Source organism: Phyllobates terribilis, unplaced genomic scaffold, assembly GCF_046119375.1.
Source record: "Phyllobates terribilis strain yellow unplaced genomic scaffold, ASM4611937v1 Scaffold_9__5_contigs__length_417890890, whole genome shotgun sequence".
NCBI lineage: Eukaryota > Metazoa > Chordata > Amphibia > Anura > Dendrobatidae > Phyllobates > Phyllobates terribilis.
In genome coordinates, this window is record NW_027362769.1 from 33897304 (window position 1) to 33924057 (window position 26754).

At 42.6% G+C, this 26754-nt stretch overlaps 1 protein-coding gene across 6 annotated transcripts in view; it reads right to left on the minus strand.

The window, feature by feature from the left end:
- Positions 1–20338, minus strand: part of ADAM23 (ADAM metallopeptidase domain 23) — a 302022-nt gene extending 281684 nt beyond the window's left edge. For 3 of the 6 annotated variants that reach the window (XM_073646380.1, XM_073646379.1, XM_073646381.1), the window contains exons 1-2: positions 19875–20336; positions 10777–11006 (exon numbers count right to left, since the gene is read on the minus strand). In XM_073646380.1, the coding sequence (XP_073502481.1) occupies positions 10777–11006; positions 19875–20028 (384 nt within the window). In that variant the 5' untranslated portion in view covers positions 20029–20336. Of the gene's footprint in view, positions 1–10776; positions 11007–19874 lie in introns of all 6 variants that reach the window. The other 3 variants (XM_073646383.1, XM_073646378.1, XM_073646384.1) reach the window with 2 other exon arrangements.
- Between the last annotated feature and the right edge of the window lie 6416 nt (positions 20339–26754).

Consider the following 26754-nt stretch of genomic DNA (forward strand, 5'->3'; position numbering starts at 1 on the left):
TTGTTCCTCTTGCTCTATAAATGTCATCACTGAAGCCCCCTGAGGCCATACGTTACCAGAAAGGGTTGTCCAATCGGCCTGTATAATTGTATTGGTGGTGGCAGCTAGTTTTTCTTGGGTAAACGGTGACTGTACCCAAGTTTTTAAATATATATCGTGCGTTGGAATCGGATGTATATATACTGTACATTCACTGGGAAGTGCACAATAATCAGCTTAGTAGCGAAAGCAGCTGTGGCCTCGTCCATCAATTGTCAGTTAATCGCGCAATTGTCCTGATGATTGCAGGCAGCGGAATGCTAGTTCGTGAGAAATTGGTGGCAGCAGTGGGATATCTGAGTCATCCTCTGGCTGTTCCCTGATATATATATTATACAGTGGCATGCAAAATTTTGGGCACCCCTGGTCAAAATTACAGTTATTGTGAACAGTTAAGCAAGTTGAAGATGAAATGATCTCTAAAAAGCCTAATGTTAAGAATGACACATTTCCTTTGTATTTTAGGCAAAAAAATATATGTATTATCATCTTTTACTTTTTAAAAATTCCAAAAAGGAAAATGGTCACATACAAAAGTTTAGGCACCTTGCATGGTTAGTACTTAACAGCACCCCCTTTTGAAAGTATCATAGCTTGTAGAAGCCATCCTCTTTTCAACTTCAGATTTTTTACAGATGCTGTTATGTTTGCATTAAGAATTTGTTAAAATTTCATTGAATCCATTCTTCCCTCTACCCATGAAATGTTCCCCGTGCCATTGGCTGCAACACAACCCCAACACATGAGTGATCTACCCCCATGCTTTATGGTTGGCGAGATGTTATTTTCCTGAAATTCTGTGCCCTTTTTTCGACATACATACCTTTGATCATTGTTGTCAAAGAGTTCTATTTTAACCTTATAGGTCCACATGACTTGTTTCCAAAATGCATCAGGCTTGTTTAGATGTTCTTTGGCATACTTCTGATGCTGAATTTTACAGTGAGGATGCAGGAGAGGTTTTCTTCTGATGACTCTTCCTTGAAGGCCATATTTGTGCAGGTGTCTCTAAACAGTAGAACAATGTACGACAACTCCAGAGTCTGTTAAATCTTTCTGAAGGTGTTTTGCAGTGAAGCAGGGGTTCTGATTTGCCTCTCTAGCAATCCTGCGAGCAGCTCTCAATGAAATTTTGCTTGGTTTTCCAGACCTTATCTTGACCTCCACTGTTCCTGATAACTGCCATTTCTTAATTGCATTTCGAACTGAGGAAAGGGCAATTTCTAAATGCTTTGATATCTTCTTATAGACTCTCCTGCTTTGTTGGCCTCCACCATTTTCATTTTCAGAGTGCTAGGCAGCTGCTTAGAAGAACCCATGGCTGCTGTTTTTTGGCAAAAGGTTAGAGGAGGCTGGGTTTTTATACAGATGTGAAATTTGTATCACCTGGCCTTTCCTAACAATGAAAGTGAACAAGCCATTACTCTAACAGGCTAGTTAAGGTGTGAAACCTTGTTCAAAGTTATTAGAGCACACAAATCTCCAAGGGTGCCCAAACTTTTGCATCAGCCCATTTTCTGTTTTGTAATTTTTAAAATGTAAAAAATGACTACATATATTTGTTTTTGTTTGCGTAAAATGCAAAGGAAATGTATCATCTTTAACTTTAGACCTTTTAGAGATCACTTCATATTCAACTTGCTTAACTGTTCACAATAACAGTAATTTTGACCAAACTTTTACATGCCCCTGTATATATATGTATGCATGTAGACACACACATACATTAATTATTTAATGACCTATTTATGAACTCAAGTATGCTAATTAAGTTCCATGAATCTCCACTACTATGAGTTGCACTTAAATTGAAATGAATGGAAAAAGTAATGTAATAGTTATAGAATTGCCTTAGCCGACATTTAATTATATTCCACTGAAACGCAAGTGTCACACGGCAGTGAGTTGCAGATGAAAGATGGACCAAATTCATTATGAGGCAGATGCGTCTTAATGAATTTGGCGCATCTTACTATACTTCTTATCTTACTTTAGCATACTCTTCATCAAGATTGATGTGCAAAATGACAATCTAGATGAAATGTGGGACTCTGTTTCTTTAACCAAAGTGTTTTCAGATTAATTACAAAAATTTTACTGATGGCCCGAATTGATTACAGATGTCAGCGCAAAGAAAATGAAAGCCAGGAAGTGGCCTTAGAAAACGGATTGCTAGACATCAGTAGGTATCCTTATTGAATGCATTCATAAATTGATTGATTTCAAGAACCCCACATTATGCAATCTATTCTATAATAATGCCGATTCCAGATGTAAGCAGATCGGACAATTAACCTCCAATTCAACCAGTGTGATACATTATAGCATTTACTCAGAAATGTAAAAAAGAAATGAGTACTCGCACTTGCGCAAAAATCTAGTGACTTTTGGTGTTTTTTACGGCAGTCCCAGCTAGCTCCGCCAACTTTTTAAAAAATGTCCGTAGTTTAGCCGAGAGGATGTGTGGGTGAGAGGCCTGCAAATTCATCATAATTTACACCTCAAAAGTGGTGTAAATGACAACAGAAATGTACTCCAGTGCCTGACTGTAATACATTTCTTGCTGTGGCGCACAGCAGCTGAAAGATGCAAAACAAATCAGAGAACAAAGGCAGCCATATTTACCAACACCGGGTCACAACATGAACACACTAGAGGATGTAGCAGCCTCTGTGATTAAGGCAGGGGCTACACAGGTGCAAAATACTAATAAAACACTCACAACCTACCATTCATGTAGGGGGTGGTCACCCTCAAACCATTCCAGAACTCCAATATGGCATTTCATCCCTTCTGACTTTGCACTGTGCCTCAAAAGTCGTTTTTGACCACATATGGGGTATCGGTGTACTCAGGAGAAATTGCACAACAAATTTTATGGGGCTAAAGTAACATTTTTGTGGGAAAAAAATCAAATTTTAATTTTTTGCTTCCACTTGCTTTAGCACCGGAAAGGTTAATAAACTTCTTGAATGTGGTTTTGAACACTTTGAGGGTGTTGTTTTTAAAATAGTGTCACATTTAGGTATTTTCTGTGACATAGGACCCTCAAACTCACTTCATATGTGATGTGGTCCCTCAAAAAAATTAGTTTTGAAAATTTTGTTGGAAAAATGAGAAATTGATGATAAACTTTTATAGCGAACCTGTCAGCAGGATTTAGCACTATAAACTAAAGGCATGGCTATAATGGCGCAGTGATGCTGATTAATATGATACCTGATGTGAAGGGATCCGCTCAGTGGCTACTGAATACTCTCCTTATGAAGTTTTCAAATAATGACATCTTGTGTGCTTTTGGGTGGGACGTGAGGGCAGGGTCTTCTTCTCGTTCTCCACCCCCCCACCAGCCTCCTCCGTTTCTTGTGCAGGTCACTAATTATTTCGTGACCTTCCTCCTTTTTAAAATTCTGTGCCATCATTGTGTGGGAGACGCGTGTGCAGTGGGAGCCGGCGTCCTGTGTGCAGGATTTCAAGAAAATGGTGCCGGAGACGGAGCATGCGCAGATCGAGATTTCAGCTCAGTTCACTGCCATTATAGCCTTTAGTTTATAGGGCTAAATCCTGCTGACAGGTTCTCTTTAACCCTTCTAACAAAATAAATAAATGTTTCAAAAATGATGCTGATGTAAAGTAGACATGTGGTATATGTTGTGTGATACAACTTTTTGGTTTAAGGGCATAAACATTATAAGTTTGAAAATTGCGAAATTTTCTAAATTATAGCCACAATTCCGATATTTTCACAAATAAATGCAAAAACATGCAACCTAAATTTACCACTACCATAAAGTACAATGTGCTACGAAAAAACAGCCTCAGAATCACTGGGATACGTTGAAGCGTTCCAGAGTTATTAGGACATGAAGTGGCACTGGTCTGAATTGTAAAATTTGGCCTGGTCAGGAAGGTAAAAACAAACTCGGGGTGAAGGGGTTAATACATCTCTCGATCCTGTGGTTATAATAATTTCACAATTTTTCCTTCCTAGAGAAAAGTCTTGGAGTAATGGAACTATATATACACTGCTCAAAAAAATAAAGGGAACACTTAAACAACAGAATATAACTCCAAGTACATCAAACTTCTGTGAAATCAAACTGTCCACTTAGGAAGCAACACTGATTGACAATCAATTTCACATGCTGCTGTGCAAATGGAATAGACAATAGATGGAAATTATTGGCAATTATCAAGACACACTCAATAAAGGAGTGGTTCTGCAGGTGGGGACCACAGACCACATCTCAGTACCAATGCTTTCTGGCTGATGTTTTGGTCACTTTTGAATGTTGGTTGTGCTTTCACACTCGTGGTAGCATGAGATGGACTCTACAACCCACAGAAGTTGCTCAGGTAGTGCAGCTCATCCAGGATGGCACATCAATGCGAGCTGTAGCAAGAAGGTTTGCTGTGTCTGTCAGCATAGTGTCCAGAGGATGGAGGCGCTACCAGGAGACAGGCCAGTACACCAGTAGACGTGGAGGGGGCCATAGGAGGGCAACAACCCAGCAGCAGAACCGTTACCTCCGCCTTTGTGCAAGGAGGAACAGGAGAAGCACTGCCAGAGCCCTGCAAAATGACCTCCAGCAGGCGACAAATGTGCATGTGTCTGCACAAATGGTTTAAAAACCGACTCCATGAGGGTGGTATGAGGGCCCGACGTCCACTGTTGGGGGTTGTGCTCACAGCCCTACACCGTGCAGGACGCTTGGCATTTGCCACAGAACACCAGGATTGGCAAAGTCACCACTGGCGCCCTGTGCTCTTCACAGACAAAAGCAGGTTCACACTGAGCACATGTGACAGACGTGACAGAGAGCAATCTACTGCCAGCAACATCCTTCAGCATGACCGGTTTGGCAGTGGGTCAGTAATGTGCTCACCAGAGGTAGCCTGACTGCCATTAGGTACCGAGATGAGATCCTCAGACCCCTTGTGAGACCATATGCTGGTGCGGTTGGCCCTGGGTTCCTCCTAATGCAGGACAATGCCAGACCTCATGTAGCTGGAGTGTGTCAGCAGTTCCTGCAAGATGAAGGCATTGAAGCTATGGACTGGCCCACCAGTTCCCCAGACCTGAATCCGATTGAGCACATATGGGGCATCATGTCTCGCTCCATCCAGCAACGTCACGTTGCACCGCAGACTGTCCAGGAGTTGGCGGATGCTTTAGTCCAGGTCTGGGAGGAGATCCCACAGGAGACCATCCGCAACCTCATCAGGAGCATGCCCAGGCATTGTAGGGAGGTCATACAGGCACGTGGAGGCCACACACAATACTGAGCCTTATTTTGACTTGTTTTAAGGACATTACATCAAAGTTGGATCAGCCTGTAGTGTGTTTTACCACTTTAATTTTGGGGGTGACTCCAAATCCAGGCCTCCATTGGTTAACAAATTTGATTTCCATTGATGATTTTTGTGTGATTTTGTTGTCAACACATTCAACTTTGTACAGAACAAAGTATTCAATGAGAATATTTCATTCATTCAGATCTAGGATGTGTTATTTAAGTGTTCCCTTTATTTTTTCAGCAGTGTGTATATATATATATATATATATATATATATATATATATACAGTACAGACCAAAAGTTTGGACACACCTTCTCATTTAAAGATTTTTCTGTATTTTCATGACTATGAAAATTGTACATTCACACTGAAGGCATCAAAACTATGAATTAACACATGTGGAATTATATACTTAACAAAAAAGTGTGAAACAACTGAAAATATGTCTTATATTCTAAGTTCTTCAAAGTAGACACCTTTTGCTTTGATGACTGCTTTGCACACTCTTGGCATTCTCTTGATGAGCTTCAAGTGGTAGGCACCGGAAATGGTTTTCACTTCACAGGTGCGCCCTGTCAGGTTTAATAAGTGGGATTTCTTGTCTTATAAATGGGGTTGGGACCATCAATTGTGTTGTGCAGAAGTCTGGTGGATACACAGCTGATAGTCCTACTGAATAGAATTTGTATCATGGCAAGAAAAAAACAGCTAAGTAAAGAAAAACGAGTGGCCATCATTACTTTAAGAAATGAAGGTCAGTCAGTGAGAAAAATTGGGAAAACTTTGAAAGTGTCCCCAAGTGCAGTTGCAAAAACCATCAAGCGCTACAAAGAAATTGGCTCACATGAGGACCGCCCCAGGAAAGGAAGACCAAGAGTCACCTCTGCTTCTGAGGATAAGTTTATCCGAGTCACCAGCCTCAGAAATAGCAGGTTAACAGCAGTTCAGATTAGAGACCTGGTCAATGCCACACAGAGATCTAGCAGCAGACACATCTCTTCAACATCTGTTAAGAGACTTTGTGCAGCAGGCCTTCATGGTAAAATAGCTGCTAGGAAACCACTGCTAAGGACAGGCAACAAGCAGAAGAGTCTTGTTTGGGCTAAAGAACACAAGGAATGAACATTAGACCAGTGGAAATCTGTGCTTTGGTCTGATGAGTCCAAATTTGAGATCTTTGGTTCCAACCACCGTGTCTTTGTGCGACGCAGAAAAGGTGAACGGATGGACTCTACATGCCTGGTTCCCACCGTGAAGCATGGAGGAGGAGGTGTGATGGTGTGGGGGTACTTTGCTGGTGACACTGTTGGGGATTTATTCAATATTGAAGGCATACTGAACCAGAATGGCTACCACAGCATCTTGCAGCGGCATGCTATTCCATCCGGTTTGCGTTTAGTTGGACCATCATTTATTTTTCAACAGGACAATGACCCCAAACACATCTCCAGGCTGTGTAAGGGCTATTTGACCAAGAAGGAGAGTGATGGGGTGCTACGCCAGACGACCTGGCCTCCACAGTCACCAGACCTGAACCCAATCGAGATGGTTTGGGGTGAGCTGGAAAAGAGTGAAGGCAAAAGGGCCAACAAGTGCTAACCATCTCTGGGAACTCCTTCAAGATTGTTGGAAGACCATTTCCGGTGACTACCTCTTGAAGCTCATCAAGAGAATGCCAAGAGTGTGCAAAGCAGTCATCAAAGCAAAAGGTGGCTACTTTGAAGAACCTAGAATATAAGACATATTTTCAGTTGTTTCACACTTTTCTGTTAAGTATATAATTCCACATGTGTTAATTCATAGTTTTGATGCCTTCAGTGTGAATGTACAATTTTCATAGTCATGAAAATAAAGAAAAATCTTTAAATGAGAAGGTGCGTCCAAACTTTTTGTCTGTACTGTATATATCTCGTAATATGACAGGGTTATTTTTAAATTCAAAGCTAGAACATGAATTAATATGGATATGCTGAATATACAAACATACGATCCTGGATGCATCATGGCCATATGGTGACTTAAATATACCCAAATAAAAAGGCTCGCCAACTTATAAATATAGGAAGACTGCCATTTACAGATAAGAGAGTGTGTGCCAAATTGCAATAGGCAATAAACACATGGTGTCATATGAGGAGGAGAAGTTGTGCCTGTGCCCAGTCTTGACACCTGTTACATTAAGAAATATTCATGTAACACGAGTCTGTGACATATAAGCCCATGTGAACATGCTAGAATTGCTAATCATGCTTGTAATGCAATCCAAAGAAGCGGGAAAATTCTGACATTCAATCTAGTTCCAAAATGAATAGAGCTGTAAGGCGCCTGAAAGCTTAGCACTCAGAGATACTCATGAAGACATCTTTACTCTGAACGCTGTAAGCTGTGCTGAGAGGACTTGGCGTTTACTGAGCACAGAGTGATTTCAGGTTGGAACACTGTAATTCTCCACAACCCAGAAAAGTCACCATAGAGCAATCAGAAAAGCAGCAGGGGCAGCCTGTTATATTTAGGGTAACTATGTATTTGAATTCACCATGTGCTACTCTGCAAATCTCTGTGCGTAGGTGGACATGCCTTTGTGAAACAGTAAATCCTACATAATTCCAAACATTACTGCTCTACCCTACATCTCGAACAGGTTGTGGTTACATTCAGTAGGAAGTTATATGCCAGGAGGCCCGTCCATGCTGTAAAAAGACAAAATATAATTTTTTACAGATAAATGCCAGGAGAAAACTCAGAAAATAATCTCTGCATAGCAACATTTGGGACCATATACCACCAGACACCAGTGATGAGCAGCTTTTCGTTTCACTCTATGACCCTCATCATGCCACAAACCCAGTCCTTCTATAAGAAAACCAACTCCATCTTATAATATCTTCTAATCTGCAGAAAGGATACATCACACAAACAAGTCATCAAGTATTTCAATAGATATTACAGTAATCTATTATTTACAATTGTCATGATTATATAATGGCCCGCTACTAACAAAAATGTAAAACACACCTTTCACATCCAAAACTATTAGAACTATACATGGGTGTAGAAATGTGTCTAAATCATGGGCTAGGATAAAAGTATTATCAGGCTGTTCATCTGATTATTAACAACAGAAAATACATTAGAAACCCCCAAACATACCAATTTCAGTGGGATCGGCCAACCAACTAATTTGTATTGGATCCCCAACAGATAATGTGGAGACATTCTAAATTTACACGCCCGTTCCTTCTGTTCTTCCTGGAGATGAGCTGTCCACAATGGCTTACTCGTCTCTCACCATATATACGAGTGTGTAGGAGGTCGGTTTAAGTGAGATGGCTGTCGGCTAACAGATGTGTATGGCCACCACTAAGACCCCCAAACAAGATTAGGCTAATGTCTGCCAAACCCACCGATATAGGCAGAATCAGCAGACATTCTGATGATACAGATGATGTCGGGGGAGAGTAGGATCTGAAATGTCAGACTTCCGAAGATCAATCCTTTTGTTCTCCGGGAGATAACCTGAGCCCCCTCCATTATCTAATGGATTGATTGATGTACTCCCAGGTCTTTAGCAATGCCTTTGTAACTTTTTCCAGCTTCATGCATCTCAATAACTGTGCTTCGGAGGACCTGAGAAAGCTGTCTGCCTCATAGTTCACACTAACCAACTTTTCTTGAGTAGGACAGATTTGTCAGTAGCCAGGCCTTCTGTGCCTCCATTTAATGCATCTGTGAAACACATCCAATCTCATCTCACTAATTGAAACACCTTTTGCCAACTAGCTCTTTAAAAAGTAACACAAGGTTCACTCACTTTTTCTCACCGCACTGGAGATGTTTACTAAAAGTGCCCAATAATAAGCATGAAAGGTACAATTTTTTGGACCCCGATTCATTAAGATTAATATTTTGTACTTCAGTCTTAATGAAGGAAGTGCAGAAATAAGAGATGTTGAATTCATTAAGAGACGCACGCCACACAATGAAGTAGGCACATCTTCTAAGGCGTGCATGCCTCACCAGAAATGTTACTCCAGTGGAGTAATATGTCTGGCATAAGAAACAAGCATTATTGATTAATTTTGCAGGTGGGAGTAACAAAGCTCCTCCCTAGCTCAGTCTATCTTGGCATAGATACCCAAAACTGCCGTAAAAATGGCAAGAATCCCCCCCAAAAAATTGCACAACTCCGTGTTTGCGCAAATTTTTGTGACTTTTCAAAGTGTTTTATACCAGTTTTCTGGCGTAAACACTTTGATGAATCCAGGCTTTTGTGCTTTATTAGTTTAGATAGATTGTCTATGTCTTTACTTAAGGTTTAGATCACAAAAGGACACAATTTTAATAGTGATCAATGCCGAATTCCAAGTAATTCCAGAGGGGTCACTTATTTTGTTTCAGCTGTATTATTCCAACAAAGATTGTTAGGAGGATGCAAGAGCAGGGATGAATTACTATAGTACCAGGTACGTTGGCCATTAACTGGTCTGGGAAGCTTGGTGACCTCTGTACACGAGCCATCCACGCTTGCCAGGAACAGATTTAACTAAGGATAAATACGACAACCCAATCTATAATCATCTTTGACATTTTTTTTTTTCATTTTAGGGTGAAATGTTCTTCAAGTCCCATAATTTTAGGATACTGATGCCCAAGTACTTAGGAGCTACCTATGACTCTTGGCCCCCTAGATTTGGAGCTAGAGCTGCTGGTATCTCCAGACAGTAATGTGCAGCAATGTCCTAGCTACTAAAAGGAACAGAACTAGTGTTGATCGAGTATGTATCATTAACCCTTTCCGGCCTGCACGCTTGGGTGCTCCCTGAGTATTTTGGCGTGCTCGGGGTTTCATTCACTGTCACCGCGCCTGCAAGTGTCACGGCTGTTAGACAGCTGTCACACATGCAGAGATTGCCTGTCAGACAGCTGTGACACTTGCAGGCGCAGCGACAGTGAATGGAACGCCGAGCACGCCAAAATACTAGGGGAGCACCCAAGAGTGCTTGCCGGAAAGAGTTAATGATACATACTCCATGAACACTAATCAGAACCTTTCACTAGAACATGTCTCCTGCAGTAAGGACTGTATCACAGTACCGAATAGTGAGAACAGGACTAAGCATCAGCTTAGTGTCACTTCATTGATGTACGTTTCAGAACATGACCTGACTAATTACTAACTCTATACAGAAAAGTATGCTAAATATAAACTAATATAATATAAAAACTGAACGAAACATAGGTTACCCCTAGGCACAGTCAAGTATATTCCTTTCCAATGTGATGTCCCAAGACATTGTGTGTCCTCTAATACAGGACTAATGGCGATTCTGTCAAATGAGACTGACCACCGATACCATATACTACATTTGTAGTATAGTATACAGAGCTGACACTTCGTCTGTTACTCTGTCCCAGCCCGCTGGCACATACAGTAATACCTTGTTATGCTTCTGCTGGTCCCTTGTCTTTGTATCCAATATGTGGTATGGACTCTCAGACTCCTTGTTAAGGTAATAGACCAGTCTTGAAGGCAATGTGATTTCTTTGTGCATTTCCTTGCTCTGGTTGTGATTAGTGCTTTCCCTACTGCTGCTGTTATGCTGCGATGCCTGCTCTTCATCTGCCAATGTGCCAGCCGTGCCTCCTGCAGTCTCATTGCGGTGTGGAGCTTTTGGAGAGAGAAAAGAAAAAAAATATTTTACTGCATTCAGTCATTGTCTCATAGGAGACTATACAGAGTTCAACACAAATGTGAGTCATGCATCCTAAAATGAACACTTCTCTTAGCCCCTCTATATAATTGACATCTGCAATTAAGCTACATGTATTGTTATGATGGCAAATATGTAAATATGAAATTGGAAATGTTCTAGTTAGCATTTATCTGTAAAAGTCATGCCAGCCTTAATCTGATTGGCATTTGTCAGTTCAGGATCAAAGTCTCCAATATCAGAATTTCACCAGGGCCAGTTTGTAGTTTGTCTTTAGGGTCAGTTTCTGGGTTTGTTCACAGTAGCAATCCCTATCACTTATCCACACGCTGTTTGTGAGTATATTTCTCAGTCTTTTGCTAAGGTTTCCTAGTTTGAGGGTTTATCGCTTAGGTTATTTGATACTTAATAAAGCTACAGAAAATGTTAGGCTAGTTTCACACTGCATGTCAATCCAGACTTATTTGCTATCTCCGTCAAGAGTCTGAAGCCTAGGAAAATGGGATACAGATGGAACCCGCGGCTGAGCTATTGAGTATGGTGAAGGAAACTGAGCCCATGAAGTCTGCAGTTTTGGACTATCGTTCACCCTTTTACCAGCGGTATATGTTTTTTATGTCGGACTCAATAGTGCAGTAAACTACGCTATTGTGTTTGGCATAAAAGACATGGGCCCGAATTCATCAAAACCAAGTGTTGTTCACACCAGTCTTGATGAGGGGGCATGTTGGAGTCAGAGGCACCTGATTTAAAGGCACATGCCTCTTAATAACTAAGGCATGTCAGAGACATGGAATGTGCCTATGTTTCCCTCGCCACAAATCTTATTCCAGTCTGGCACTGGAGTAGGGACTGTGGTGTAAGGAACACCGCAAATCGTTATTAATTTGACAAACAGGCATCGCCAAACCCCATAAACCTATCCGCCCCAGCTACCCTCATTTTGGCAGTACTGGCCAAAACTGATGATTATATGATATTTTATGGGCGTAGAACAATCATATCAATGATTGTTCTGTGCCGATAGAATATTCTTTGGCCTGTCTAAGCAAAGCCAGTAAATGACCACTGATCAGCCTGTATATAGCAGATCAGCTATGATTCACTAGACTGCAATGTCTCGTATAAAATGGCCATAGTTGTATGTAGTAAACTGATGAACAGGAACTTATTCAGAATACATGAGACTTTTCTTTTTCAATTGTAATAGCCCTAGATGTATCCTCCTATCAGCCCAAGATCAGACAAATCAACCAGGAGTCACAATTAAAAAACCTCTTCCACTTCCAGATGACCTTTAATCATCTTCTCCAAGTCTATCTTGTACAATCTCTTCAGGATGGTCTTAAGCAGCTCACTTGTTATTACCACTTTTTATATTACGTAGGCCAGTGATCAGTCCATTGGCCTTGTAACAAATTTTCTAATGTCCGATCAATCGCTGAAGCATGGAAAAATCATGTGCGAATAGCTTTTTCCTGTAACGTATTATTAAGATTTGTTTTAGTTTTAGTCTACTCTCTTGTTTGCCCATTAAATGTACAGCGAAAAATTTACCATCTGTTTGACAACATGAAAACTTGGGATGAGACAAATGCAAACTACCGTATGTTATATTTAGCTTTGACTCTACAATATGAACAGTAATACTTAATCACGCTCCCATGAATACCTCTCATATCAGACACAATATTAGCAGATATCATGCTGAGAACACTATTGATACTGCATTGGCTTGTGAGGAAAATCTCCTAAAATCATCTTCTGATATGACGAAGACACATGTGAGAAGATTTTATAGCATGCCTAAATCCCTAAAGCTTGGAGAGTTTTGTTAATAAATATCTGTCACAGCAAGTATTCCATAGTATAAGTTCCGTAAGTGACGGTTACATATTACTGCCATTAGACAATCATTTTACATTTCAATCACCAAAGCAATTTCGCCAGAATTCTGGCATAAATTGCTTTCCAAATTCCTTAATTTTGCTGCAACTCAGGAGTTGCACAAAATTTTTTCAAATTTTGCCATTTTTATGTCAGTTTCTTACAGCTCTGTTAAAATGGATGTAGCTGAGGGGTCCCAGACAGTGGCACAGACGGGGCGTGATGCCACAGCTCATCTAATTCATAACGAGCATTGACGTTTCTTAAACCACAAATTTTACTCTAACATTTGTGGCGGGATGTAAGGAGGCACATGCCATTTCTGGGACACACGGAGGCTTCTTACATGTTTTAATGAATCAGAGGTTTCAGACTCCATCACACCCCCTCATCAAGACCGGAGATCGTTGTTCTTGATGAATTGGGGACATAATCCATGAACATATTTTGACCAGCTTGATTTTTTAACAACTCATTTCACTTTACAAAAAGTGAACATTGAAATCTCAAAAAATATATACTATATTACCGTAATTATCATGCAAGCAAAGTTTATGATTTTATTGAATTACATTTGCTGTATGCTTGAAAGTCTTCCACCGGATGAACAAGAAATGGGGCTGAGAAACATAAACGCTAAAGACTATAAACTTCAATACAAACAAGATCTTCAAAAAATACTTAATGTCTTTTATAAGAATTCTTCATTGGAATTTTACATGCTTTAACATGACAGTCTGACCATACAAGAAAAGTGAAGCTGTCAAAGACTTGATGCTAAATAGACAGCAGAACAATACTATAGATAATCATTTTTACCACTGACCTTCTCCAAGACCTTGGTAACCCAATGTCTATTTTTCCAGACATATGATGCCTACAAAATGATGAACGCAGGGCAGAACAGAAAGCCACTGCAGGATGACTTGGACTAAATAATATGTTTGGCTGGAAGTAGCTACCTAGGATGTCGTGGGGAAAAATAAAGTCATTCTAATCACAAGTAATCATATAATATTACTGACATTTATTGGCAGCATTAGGATTAAGTGCAACTAATAATATCAAAGTGCTGAAAGCCAGATATTTAAGTCTAAAAAGTCAGTCAAGTTCATCGTATTATCTGGCGGTCCAGAGACCCTACAGTATGTTAAACCTTCTTACAACACATGAAGAAAGTTTGTCAGTGTGACTGAATATAGACTGCGATTTACTGCCAAAAAAGCCTAATATTCGTCATTACCCTGAAAGTCAAAAACAAGTAAAATTATTCTAAATAATTAGTATAGTTATAGAAAAAGTTTTAGTTTTTAAGTATAGGTGAGTTTAAGTATAATAAACTAAGAACTAGTTATTCAGTCTGCCCCAATCAGATTTTCTAAAAGGTCCTATGTCACGGGTCTGTGAAAACTGATGGTTTTGGGTGGAATTACTGCATCTTTTACTTCAAACATCCTGTGACACGTATAGACTTAAAACAAGATTGTGTTACTGCCTTTTAGCAATTATTGTGAAAAGGATAAGCATGTCATGACCTCAGTTTTAATTGTTATGAAAATACATGCAATTGTCACCAATGGAATTCTTATTACTGTTCTGTAATGTGAATGGCTGTTTAATGAACAAGTAGATAATGGATTGGTATTAGAATGTCAAGTATTCTCTTAAATATTGGTTTAAGGAAAGTTTTTTTAGACTGGAAACTTGCATGTTTAATATAATGATTAGTGTATTTTCATTTATTTGAAGTTCTATAGCAGAAGTGGAGAACCTCAAGCCTGCGGGCCATTTACGGCCCTCGATTACCTTTTCTCCAGCCCCCGGGCAGATTTCTGGGGACCATAGTGCTTGGGCCAGCAACTGTGTTTCGATGGCCACCAGCCTTTTAATTTCTTCTTGCTCTGTGAACACATGCACACAGTGTTCACTACTGAACGCTGAGGCATGTGCAATGAAAGATTACATCCTGACACCAATGCCAGTGTCAAGACTTACTTTGTGGGCGGAGTTAGTGCACAATTTGTACGGCCCCCGAAGGATGGCTTAAATATCCAAATGGCCCTTGGCAGAAATAAGGTTCCTCACCCCTGCTCTATAGTTTCACTTGAGCTACTGGTTTTTGTTCCCGAACTATTCACTAGAAGATAAGGCAGGGGGGGGGGGGAGAGTCAAGAACTTGCTCACTGATTTAATCCTTTCTCAAAGCTCCAAGCGTAATTTTGGGACAAGCACTGCTCAGGAACTGTCTGAAGACAGGAATCCCAGTAAAAAATCTAGATTCTACTAGATTGTTGACTAGTGCATGTCTAGGCTCCAGGACACCAGGCTAAAAAAAAAATCACTTCAAGAGGTACTCTCAAATTTGGACGTTATCTTGTATCTATAAGATCGGGATTCACAAATTTGTCTCCTATCACTGGGATACAACCACTAAGACCCCCACTGATCCTAAGAACAAGGGCTCTGAAGAGCCCGGTGTGAATGGAGTGGTGGTGGATCGTGCTGCTTCTGCTCCATTCATTCGTTTGGCAATGCCGAAAACCAGCATAGTACAGCACTCTCCTATCTCAGGTCCTATTAAGAATGAATTGAGCACAGTGATCATGATCGACCATTGCTCCCTTCATACAGGACTCTCCAGAGCTCCGGTTCTCTGGATTGATAGGATTCTCAGCTGGTTAGATCCCCAGCAATCGATAAGTTATTCCCTATTTAATGGATACTGGATAAACTCTAAACTTGAGAATACTCACTCCAACTTCTTTGGCTCTCAAATCTTAAATATTATGGTGTCAAACACAAGATGCAAACAGTTTAAAATTCCATTTACTACTGTTGGAAAAAACATAGTACCAATATAATGGTGAAAAGAACATGTAAAAAGTGTGAACAGCTAAACGAAATAGCATTGGCTTCAAAATACAAAGCTAACATTGTCATATTGCTTTGGATTAAACTTTTCTTTTTATGCCTGACTTAAAGACTATCTAAGTCCACCATACTGTTCATTTTATGTCCCAAATGAAAAGAGATATATTGAAGTGGACTTGAATAAAGGAACCCGGTATATTATATAGGAACTCTGGTTTACAGCACTTAGGGTTTTTCTTGAATGAAATATAGCTGAGGACAGCTGAGTGCCATAAATGTTCCTGTTGATCCTTCTGCACCCCTAAGAGACCCCACTGATATGTGAGAACAATGTTCTGTCCACTAGAGGTGACATCAATAACATTTAATCACAGCATAATTTTATTTATGAAATAACAATCACTGGATACATTTTTAGATAAGTGTAATTAGACAGCCCATAAAAGAACCAGAACACAGTTTTAAGTAAGTCTACTCATTGATGAATAATTACTAATCTATGTTTCCTTCTACTTTGATATTCTTTCAAATATTGAAGAATTTCCTGAGTTTCACTATATTAATAATTTATTTCTCCGGTAGGATCTTCTCTACTAGAGATTCTGCCAGCAGAATTTTGCATTTGATGCAGAACATCACATAGATCACTCGCTATAGCCGAGTATGTGAAGGATTGGTGGCAAGCCTGTTCATTTTGTGGATAGACCTTAATTAATTTTACAAACAAAAAATGCCAAGAAAGGCTGAACGCTCCAAAGATCTTTTTCATTTTTCAGCTTGCTATGCTGCAAAGGCTTTGATGCATAAAATTATACCATCCAAGAAGAACATGAAGTCATTTAAATGCATGGATGTCTTTTGTGTCAGGAGAGATTGTCTGCTGGTTAAATAGATTTAAAGGTGTAAAGAAGAAAAGTATAGAAGATAAACAGATAAAGCAATTCAGAGATCACTGAACTATGCAAGAGGTAGGGATATACAATGCAACCTGTGTATATCATCTACTGATATTCTGTAACCAATTCCAGGCAGCAGATTTTGAGATTTTCCTGTAGGAGATTTGCACAGCAAAACTACTATTAAAAAAAGTACAATAAACTTTGCTTTTAAATATACCACTATAATTATAAATTTCAGAATAATACTTTTTGCGTTTACCGCTATATAATACCCTGTACTTTAGTAGGGACTAAAATTATAAGCAGTGCAGAGTAAGCAGCCATACATGGGCTCTGAAGCATAAGGGGGCACTAACGGACCCTCTGTCCCATTGGAGGAAGCCAGTACTATAAATGAGACATCACAGATCAGATCTATGATAACATTGATACATATTTCACATTGCCCTGATTATAATCTGGTATGATTAAGACATTTTATATAAACTGTTGTAAAGTAACATTGAATGAAATTTAGTAACCAAGCACATTGATGTAAGTATGGGATGAGCGGAGGTAGTCGGTGCATCGGATCCCAGATGCCTGACAGAGCCCAAAGGCCCAGCTGCCACATACCAACTGTTCAGATGGCACAAAGCTAAGTAGGGGACCTGTGGCAGCGTTACCATAAGGACCCAAGGGCTTCAAGATGTGCTTTAGGTTCTTCTAGATCTTTATTTAAAATGATGAGGGAAGTAGTAGTGACTTATGTCCACTTGGGACATGTAAAAATACAGAGGTAATGGAAGTGCCTTAAAATGGGTTTAAAAGTTCCCCCCCTGTGATAAACTGTCCTCCTGTGTTTTGTACATAGTATCCCGAGAATTACTCATAACTATTCTACATCACGTTACTTTTCCACTGAGCAGATTGTTAGAGGGGAACATTTTAAACATTGCCGGATACCGTAATAAGAAGTAACCAAAGTGAAATCTCCTGAACCTTCTTAAAAATCATTAAATAGAAGTAGTAATCACTGTACCAAAGAATTGTGCAGTCTACCATTGGTTCACAGACCCTAGCATGATTGGTAAAGGTGTTAGACAAGACGAAGGCTGTGAAAATGCTCCACTTTTATAAAAAAAAATCAGCTATTAGGATACAGAAAGTATAATATTGTAGGATTTCAAAGTCAGCAGGGAGCATCTAGTCTTCTGGGTCATAAAGATTGCAGATAAATATGATTTGTTAAGTACAGGGCAAAATTGATCTCAGAAATGTGCCTTGCAAACATTTTCCTCTTCCCGAGCACAGAGTCAGCAGTGCTTTCTTGGTGCCATAATTGCAGATAGCCACTGCAGTACGGGGAGATATGAAATGAAGGCAATGTCCTGCCTAGACCATTGGGCTACACAAGCAAAGTCACCAGATGCAGGAACGCATTTCACATTTCATAGAGGAATTATTAAGCATTTTGGGCCATGGCCCCCAATATACTGTGCATCAGAGCCATCTATTACTGACGAGCTTCGTCTATTAGTGTGATCCCTTGCTGGACACATAATGAGATTAGATTAAACACAGATAAACAAACTTGAAACTTGGCAACCCATTTCCCCGCCATGACTGCTGTACTGCATTGCAGAAGTGTATGTGCCATCAAGGGTTAACCAGCGCCAGAGCCGGTGCACAAAGTTGCTCCAGATGGCAATCAGCCCCTTAGTAGTAGTTCCCATTATCCGCATTCCCCTTACTGCAGTACTTCCTTATGCAAGCTCATTGGGAGCCGCTATCCCTCCTGGAAGCAGATGCTCTGATCCTGCAGCTGTTACACCTTGCAGAGGTCATTGCAGATTTCTGGATTTGTGCCTTTTTTTATGGATCTGGCTGATTTCTATGCTGTGTGTCTGGCCCTAAGTGATGTGGAGCCAGGTGGTCAGTGAACAGAAGGAACACATGGCTGAGGATGAGCAGCTCCTGGTACAGCACAGCTCCTGGTGCACAGCTCCTGGTGTACAGCTCCTGATACAGCACAGCTCCTGATACAGCACAGCTCCTGGTGTACAGCTCCTGGTACAGCTCCTGGTGCACAGCTCCTGGTGCAGCTCCTGGTACAGCACAGCTCCTGGTGTACAGCTCCTGGTGTACAGCTCCTGATACAGCACAGCTCCTGATACAGCACAGCTCCTGGTGTACAGCTCCTGGTACAGCTCCTGGTGCACAGCTCCTGGTGCAGCTCCTGGTGCACAGCTCCTGGTGCAGCTCCTGGTACAGCACTGCTCCTGGTACAGCACAGCTCCTGGTACAGCACAGCTCCTGGTGCAGCTCCTGGTACAGCACTGCTCCTGGTACAGCACAGCTCCTGGTACAGCACAGCTCCTGGTGCAGCTCCTGGTACAGCACAGCTCCTGGTGCACAGCTCCTAGTGCAGCTCCTGGTACAGCTCCTGGTGAAGCTCCTGGTACAGCACAGCTCCTGGTGCACAGCTCCTGGTGCAGCTCCTGGTACAGCACAGCTCCTGGTGCACAGCTCCTGGTGCAGCTCCTGGTACAGCACAGCTTCTGGTGCACAGCTCCTGGTGCAGCTCCTGGTACAGCACAGCTCCTGGTACAGCACAGCTCCTGGTGCAGCTCCTGGTACAGCACAGCTCCTGGTGCAGCTCCTGGTACAGCACAGCTCCTGGTGCACAGCTCCTGGTACAGCTCCTGGTGCAGCTCCTGGTACAGCTCCTGGTGCAGTTCCTGGTACAGCACAGCTCCTGGTACAGCTCCTGGTGCACAGCTCCTGGTACAGCACAGCTCCTGGTACAGCTCCTGGTGCACAGCTCCTGGTGCAGCTCCTGGTACAGCACAGCTCCTGGTACAGCTCCTGGTGCAGCTCCTGGTGCAGCTCCTGGTACAGCTCCTGGTGCAGCTCCTGGTACAGCACAGCTTCTGGTGCACAGCTCCTGGTGCAGCTCCTGGTACAGCACAGCTCCTGGTACAGCTCCTTGTGCAGCTCCTACTACAGCACTCACTTCATGGCAGACAGCTGCTGCACCCCTACAGTCCTGGGAGAACGGGCTAAGTCATCGCCTCTTACTTGGGGGCAGAGGGAACTTTTTGCTACTGGGGGGATTACTGTAAACTTGTCTGGGTGGCAGGTGGCAGGCTGGTACAATGGCACGGTGATGGTACAGAAGTCACTCACCTGTCTGTGTGGCAGAGGCTCCCCAGGGCTGGGGGCAGGAGAGCAGCAGCAGACAGAAGAGGTGCAGCAGTGCAGGGCAGGAGAGCTGGGCTGACAGATGGGGCATGGGAGAGGATGACCGGGGATGCCGCAGGGAGCTGCCTGCCTCCTCCATATCTCATAGCTCTGCAGACCGGGATACAGCTCAGGCTCGGTGCCGCACCAGCACGCTCCTCATTGGCACAGAGGGGGCTCGGACACCCCAGCAGGGGTTATCTGCCTGCTCCCATTTGGATCTCCCCTACAGCTGCATCAGCTATTGCAGCACTTGCATCCTTCTCCCACAGTATCCACCCGTCTGGCTCCCTCTCCTATTTTTTCTGCACATCGCACCTCCCTCCCGCCCCCTTGGTGCATGACAGGGATGAGCTGCCTCCTCCCCCAGTTACTACTCTATGCAACACAAGCTGGTGCCGCCGCCGCCGCCGCTCCTCCCTCCCCTGGGCTGGTGCTGATGCTTCTGTTGCTAGGAGAGGAGGTTACGAGAGCGCATGCGTGCTGCAGAGCGAGAGGAGGCTCCCCGAAGGATGCAGTGCACAACCTGAGCCGAGCAGCGCCTGTGCCGAGCCGCACACTCCGCCCTGCACCGTGCACACTGCTGCGGCCGATGGAATCTGCCGATGTCGCTGTACGATGCACGGCACCGCTGGATCTGCTGTATACAGAGGCCGCTGTCCATTTACGGTGTAATAATCGGGGCATTGTTTCTATTTTATTTCCCATTTTTTTGTATTTTTCTTAAAGGAGTTGTTCACCTTTTGGGACTATTTTCTTTTTTTACCTAATTGCATATATTTGAGGCTAAACATATTTTTTACAATTAGGTTTCACTAAAGCTGTGGCGCCTGTTGCCTCCTATAGCCTCTGTGAAGTATGGCCTATTGCTGCAGAATGCGTCCACTGATGAGCCAAGAACAGAAAGAGGGACACATCATGTGGGTGCCCCTGGCCACACCCAATCCGCGTCCATTTACCATTTCTTTCTCCCCCACCAGGAGGAGTTGTCAGAGGGGCGCTGGTAATGAGGGACATTCAGCAGACTCCATAAACTGCAGGGCGTAGAGCCAAATCCAGAACTGTCTGCTGTATCCAGGACCGTTGGGACTAGAGATGAGCGGATGGTCCAGGTCAGTGCTACCTGGTGATTGGACAGGAGGTCGTGAATGTCTAACCATCCGGCGGCTTTTGATCACCCCGTGCAGCGCGACATCATCTATGCGTTCTTCATCTATGCGTCCTTCTCATCTCTAGTTGTGGATTATTTTTTGTTCTTCATTCACAGTCGGAGCCCCCAGAACTTTCTCATCATTATGCAGCTTCACTATACGACATCCGGCTTTTTGTGTCTGTAAGGCCGTGTTCACACAGTGCAGAAATACTGTGTTTTTTGTTTTCTGTAGGATCCGCACCATACTCCACAATAAGAATCAAAGCTTTTCTACACTGTTAAAAAGCGTTAAAAATTCTGCTTCATATCTGCCCCAAAATCACATCAAATAAGCAGGAAAGCGCATAAAAGAAATGCAGCAAACACCAGTAATCAGAGAAGATTGTTACTGTGTCGTCTGGTGCGGACACCTGCAGAAAAAAAGCAGCAGAAAGAACGCAGCATTTACGGCCTCAGCATTACAGTTTTATTACATTTTTATGGGTTTAATAGAGAAAAATATAAATTACGCTATTTTTTTTTACGTCATTTATCGATCCCTGTAAATAATCTGATCGCTGTGTTGTGCGGGTCGTTACGATTACAGGGATACAAAATATGTCCATGTTATTTGATGATTTGTGATGTTCATTATTTAAAAATAAACACATTAAAAAAAAAGTCATTATCAAGTGGTTTTCATTGTCATAGAAATATTGAAAATATTATTTCTCCCCCTGAAACCACTTTTTGTCCCTCCTCCCCTATAGTATTGGTCAGAGGAGAAGAGTTGACAATCCACCATCTGTCTGTATGCAAATTAGCACACACATCAGAAGTGCCTTGTAAGCAAATGCTAGCACAAAGGGTGCTACCAAACCCAATTAACACAGGCTTGCGATAAATTTACATGTAGGTGAGAAAGTTGTATTCCCAGAGCTTCAAAAAGAATTCAATAGGAATCTTTAGCTGGGCCAGCACTGGCGCAAAATATGGAATATCTGAAGTTCCATAAGTCCGATAATAATGGGACCCATATTTTTTGTGGCAGGGTCATCTAAGGAACAATATGCTTATTTTTCCGTAGCCCCTCCAGGGAGTGGTAGCGCAAAAGTAACAATATAGCAGACCCCAACTATGTCATGTGTGGTCTTTAAAGAAAGACAAATTCATCATGGAAATTATGGCGTCGTTTGCAAGCTTCTGCGATCAACAAAGTTATCCCAGAAGTTAGCGATTTTAATAAAAATAGGAAGGCTGGAGCCCAGCCCACATGATGTCAGCACAAGGGGTGTGTTGGCCGGTCTCCTCCTTCAGCATAAAAGACCCAGGCAAAGGTGGATCAGTACTCTTGTTGGAAGTACATATTGATGTGTAACACAGGTCACGTTCGCTGAACGGTCCAATAGGAGCACTTGTCTCCAACTATACTGAGTCATCTCTGTGAACTCTATAGTAAGTTTCCTCTTTAGGCTAAGTGCACACGTAGCGTTTTTGCAGCGTTTTTCTTGCTGCGAAAACGCTTGTAAATTGGTGTGCCATGCAATGCAATGAGAATTCGGATGAGCTGTGCTCACGATGCATTCATTAATGCGCCAAATTCGCATTGCGTTGCAAATTGCGGCAGGACCATTTCTTATGCGATCCAGCCGCGATTTTGCGGCCATAGAGGTGCATTGAAATGCAGCAAATCTGCAGCTATTCAAAAATACTGAAGTATAATCAGGAAGTGACATCAGTGGGATGGATTGCTTTCCCATATCCAGGAAGTAGAGAATCCCATAGAAGATTCCTTACTTCCTGAATCATGGACGGTCTCCCAGTCTGGTATCGGCGCATGAAAACTGACGTGGCCCGACTGGTCCAGCTTGTAAGTACCGCCTATATTTGTGTGTGTGTCCCGTGTGTGTGTGCGTGTGTATCCCCGGTGGTCTGTGTCCCATGTTTTTGTGTATGTCCCCGGTGGTCTGTGTGGAGTCTGTGTGAGTGCGCTGTGCCGATCATGCAACCAGACGTAGGCCGATGAGAGACTACTACTCCCATCGGCCTACATCTGTCCCCCGTACTGCAGTGAGGGCAGGAGCAGCTCGATGGGAGCAGTAGTTCCCATCAGTGTGCTCCTGCTTTTTGGCCAGTACAAATAAATAAAGTAATGCCCAAAAAAAAAGTGTTGCCCCCTAAAAAAATAAAAATACATTTTTGCCCAATAAATTAATTTTAATTTCTTTTTAAATAATTTGTGGCCCAAAAAATTTTTTTTTTTCATTTCAAATACATTTGTCCCCCACAAAAAAAAATATAATAATAAAGTAGTTCATACTTACCTGTCCCCAACATTATCGCCACCTAAAAAAGAATTAAAAATAATTAAAAAAAAACTATACTCACCTCTACACCTAAATCCCCGAAGCCATTGATCTCCTGTAATAAAATGTAAAATAATAAAACACAACCGTATCCTTACTCCTCCGTTGCAGTCCAATTAAATCGAGTGTCGCAGGAAGATCACCAGTTTAGAGCAGCCACATAAGATGTGACCGCTCTCAACCTCCGCCAGCGATACACTGACCCTGACGTAAAACGCCCACATCAGTTTCTCGCGGAGTTCACCGGAGTTCAGTCAGCGCTGCTCCGGTGATCTCCTTTACAGCCCTGGCGCTCTGTGTGAAATTCCCACGGTACGCCAGGGCCATAAAGGAGGTCACCGGAGCAGCGCTGATTAAATGCACTCCCGTGACCTCAGTCAGTGCCTCACACTGCTGGGAGCAGACGTGTTCCCGGCAGTGTGAACTTACAGTAGGCATGAACAGCTGTCACCTGTAGATGTGACAGCTGTTCATGGGTGATCTGCGTGGGAACGTGACGGGTAAGTATTTTTTTTAATATAATTAGTTAAAATGGTGTCATTTATTTCAAATAAAAAAAAAATTCTGGGTGTTTGCGTTTTTATTTTGTCTTTTTTGTAAACTTTTTCTAGGTTAGTAATGGTGACGTCTTATAGGTGCCCTTTATTACTAACTTGAGCTTCATGCCAGCTGCGGCTGACATGAACCCCAACCCCATTACCCCACTGCCACCGCTACAGGGCAGTGGGAAGAGCGAGTCTAAGCGCCAAATTTACCGCACAAAATTGATGCGCAAAATCTGGGGCGGCTGAGAGCTGATATTATAGCCTGGGAGGGGGCCAATATCCATGGCCCCTTTCTAGGCTATTAATATCAGGTCGCAGCTGTCCGCCTAGCCTTTGCTGGTTACAATTTATAGGGGGACCCCACGTCATTTTTTCCCTGGGGCCCCCCTGTAAAATAGCCAGGAAAGGCTAAGCAAATCGCTGCGGGCTGGTATTAATAGCCAAGGAAGGGGCCATGAATATTGGCTACTTCCCAGAGTATAACATCAGCCCTCAACCGCCTGCTTTCCCTCTGCTGGGTTTTAAAATTATGCGTGAGCCCACATGTTTTGTTTCTTTTGTACCCCTTCGCAACCTTAGGATTTTCCGTTTTTACGTTTTCAGTCTTTGCTCCCCTTCCTACCCAGGTTATTTTTTATTTAAGTGGTTAAAAAAAATCAAAAGTTTGCGGAAAAAAAAATGGGACATTTTCCAAGACCCGTAGCGTCAGCATTATTCAGGATCTGGGGCCGGGTAAGGGCTAATTTTTTGTGGGTTGAGCTGACGTTTTTATAGATACCATTTTGGGGTAGATCTGATGTTTTGATCGTCCACTATTACATTAAATTGCATTGGTGCTGCAACCCAAAAAACGTCATTATGGCGTTTAGAATTTTTTTTCTCTTCAAGCCGTTTACCGATCGGATTCATTTTTTTTATATTGCTAGATCGGGCGATTCTGAACATGGCGATACCAAATATGTGTATGTGTTTTTTTTTTTATTATTTTATTTTGAATGGACGAAAGGGGGTGATTTAAACGTTTTTTTTTCTTAGCTGCCCGTGTACCGCATCAGGATCCCACGGACCAGCGTAGGGAAATCAGTGCTATAGGTAGCGCTATACACAGATGCCGTTGCTGAACACTGGTGCAGGGAACCATGATGAGGGCAGTGTTCAGCAACGGCACCTATGAACAGCGTCAGCATACCGTATGTTTTCAAAAAAACTGTTTTGTTTTTGTTGAGATCACATGGACACAAGGGCCATCAAAATACACTAAGTAGTGCACAAACCCATTAATTTGACTGGTTCTGCATGTGTCAGTGTCTCTGGTACGTGTGGAAAGTGTCGCCACACATACCGGAGACACAAACGTGTGATAGAGGCCTTCATAGGTGTGTGTGTGTGTGATTGCATTATATTATATACACATTTTCGGTTTGACGTTGTGTTAATGACGTTACGTTATACATTTTAGGTGGAGCAATATGAAGAGCTATGGGATCCAGCTTGCCCGAGATATAAGGATCAGTGCTGGACTGCTGTATTTAAAGCACTGTATCCAGAATTCGAGGAAGTTGCTAAAGCTGTGCAGGAACAAATTGGTACATTTTGTTCGTTTTTTATTTAAATATTTTTTTGGGAGATGGCAAAAATACAGTATATTAACAGTAGCTTTGTATTGCAGAAACGGACTTAAAAAACATGGCGTTTGGTCACCGATACCTACATAAGGGCCCAGTCTGGGAAAAGTGGTGGCTCAGGTCGACAAAGAAAAGTGCATTATGGCTATCTGCTTGGCTTCAGTGCCATCAGCCGTACTTTAAGGAGGTTTTTTTTTTTTTGTTCTTTAAACGAACATTTTTATTTGCATGCATTTTTTTATAAATTACGCACAGGACGGAAGTAAATATTCCTGACGCAAGTCCAGCAGAGGGAGAAGAAGAGGTCAGCATGGAGTTATCAGCGTGCCAGGAATCCTACAACATATGCCTTACATCCTCTCCTGATCCTCACGCTGCTGCTGTTCCCTCCTCAGCCGGTGCTGTTCCCTCCTCAGCCGGTGCTGTTGACGCGCCCCCCTGGGCCGTGGGGTACTCGGTGCCGAGTCGGTCGTTGCTAGGGGAGATGTCACAGTGGCGGTGACCCAGTCCGTGACCCCGGGCGGTCAATCAAAAGGGAGTTATTTACAGGGGATTTATAGTTTTTATATACAGTTCGTGACGCCACTTGTGGTATGCGGCTATATGGAGCCGCTGCTGTGGAGCAGGTCCTCTGGAGCTGTTGTTAATGCAGCAGAGTTGGTTTAGCTCTCCACAGGTAGAGCTTAGCTCCAGGGCAGTGTAGATGTTGTAGGTGTTGTAGATGGTGCTGGGTAGTATGGCGCAGATAATAATCACAGAGACAGTAAGGTGCAGTCCTCAGGGTTTACTCACAGTTTCTTAGACTTCCAGTTACCAATGTTAGAGTAACATCCCACGGCGTCCTGTGCTTACTCAGGGAGGGGTTCAGCAAACTCCCAGGTCTCTCCGGAGTATGTAACGGGACCCCCTTCTGTGTATTCCCTCTGGCCTTCTCCCTGCACCTCACACCTAGTGTCCCAATCCAGTGACCGCGGACCTTGCCAGGCGACGTCTTCTCTGTCCCCTGGGTCCTCTATGGCCACCTTCTTGGTGACACAGATGTGGCTTTTTGGCTGCAGTACCTGAAATACTGCAGCCTCCAGTTTCCTAGTTGAGGCTTAAAGACCTCTGCTAGTTTAGGGACCGGTTCCCTCTGTGCGACCTGACCCCTCCACCTCC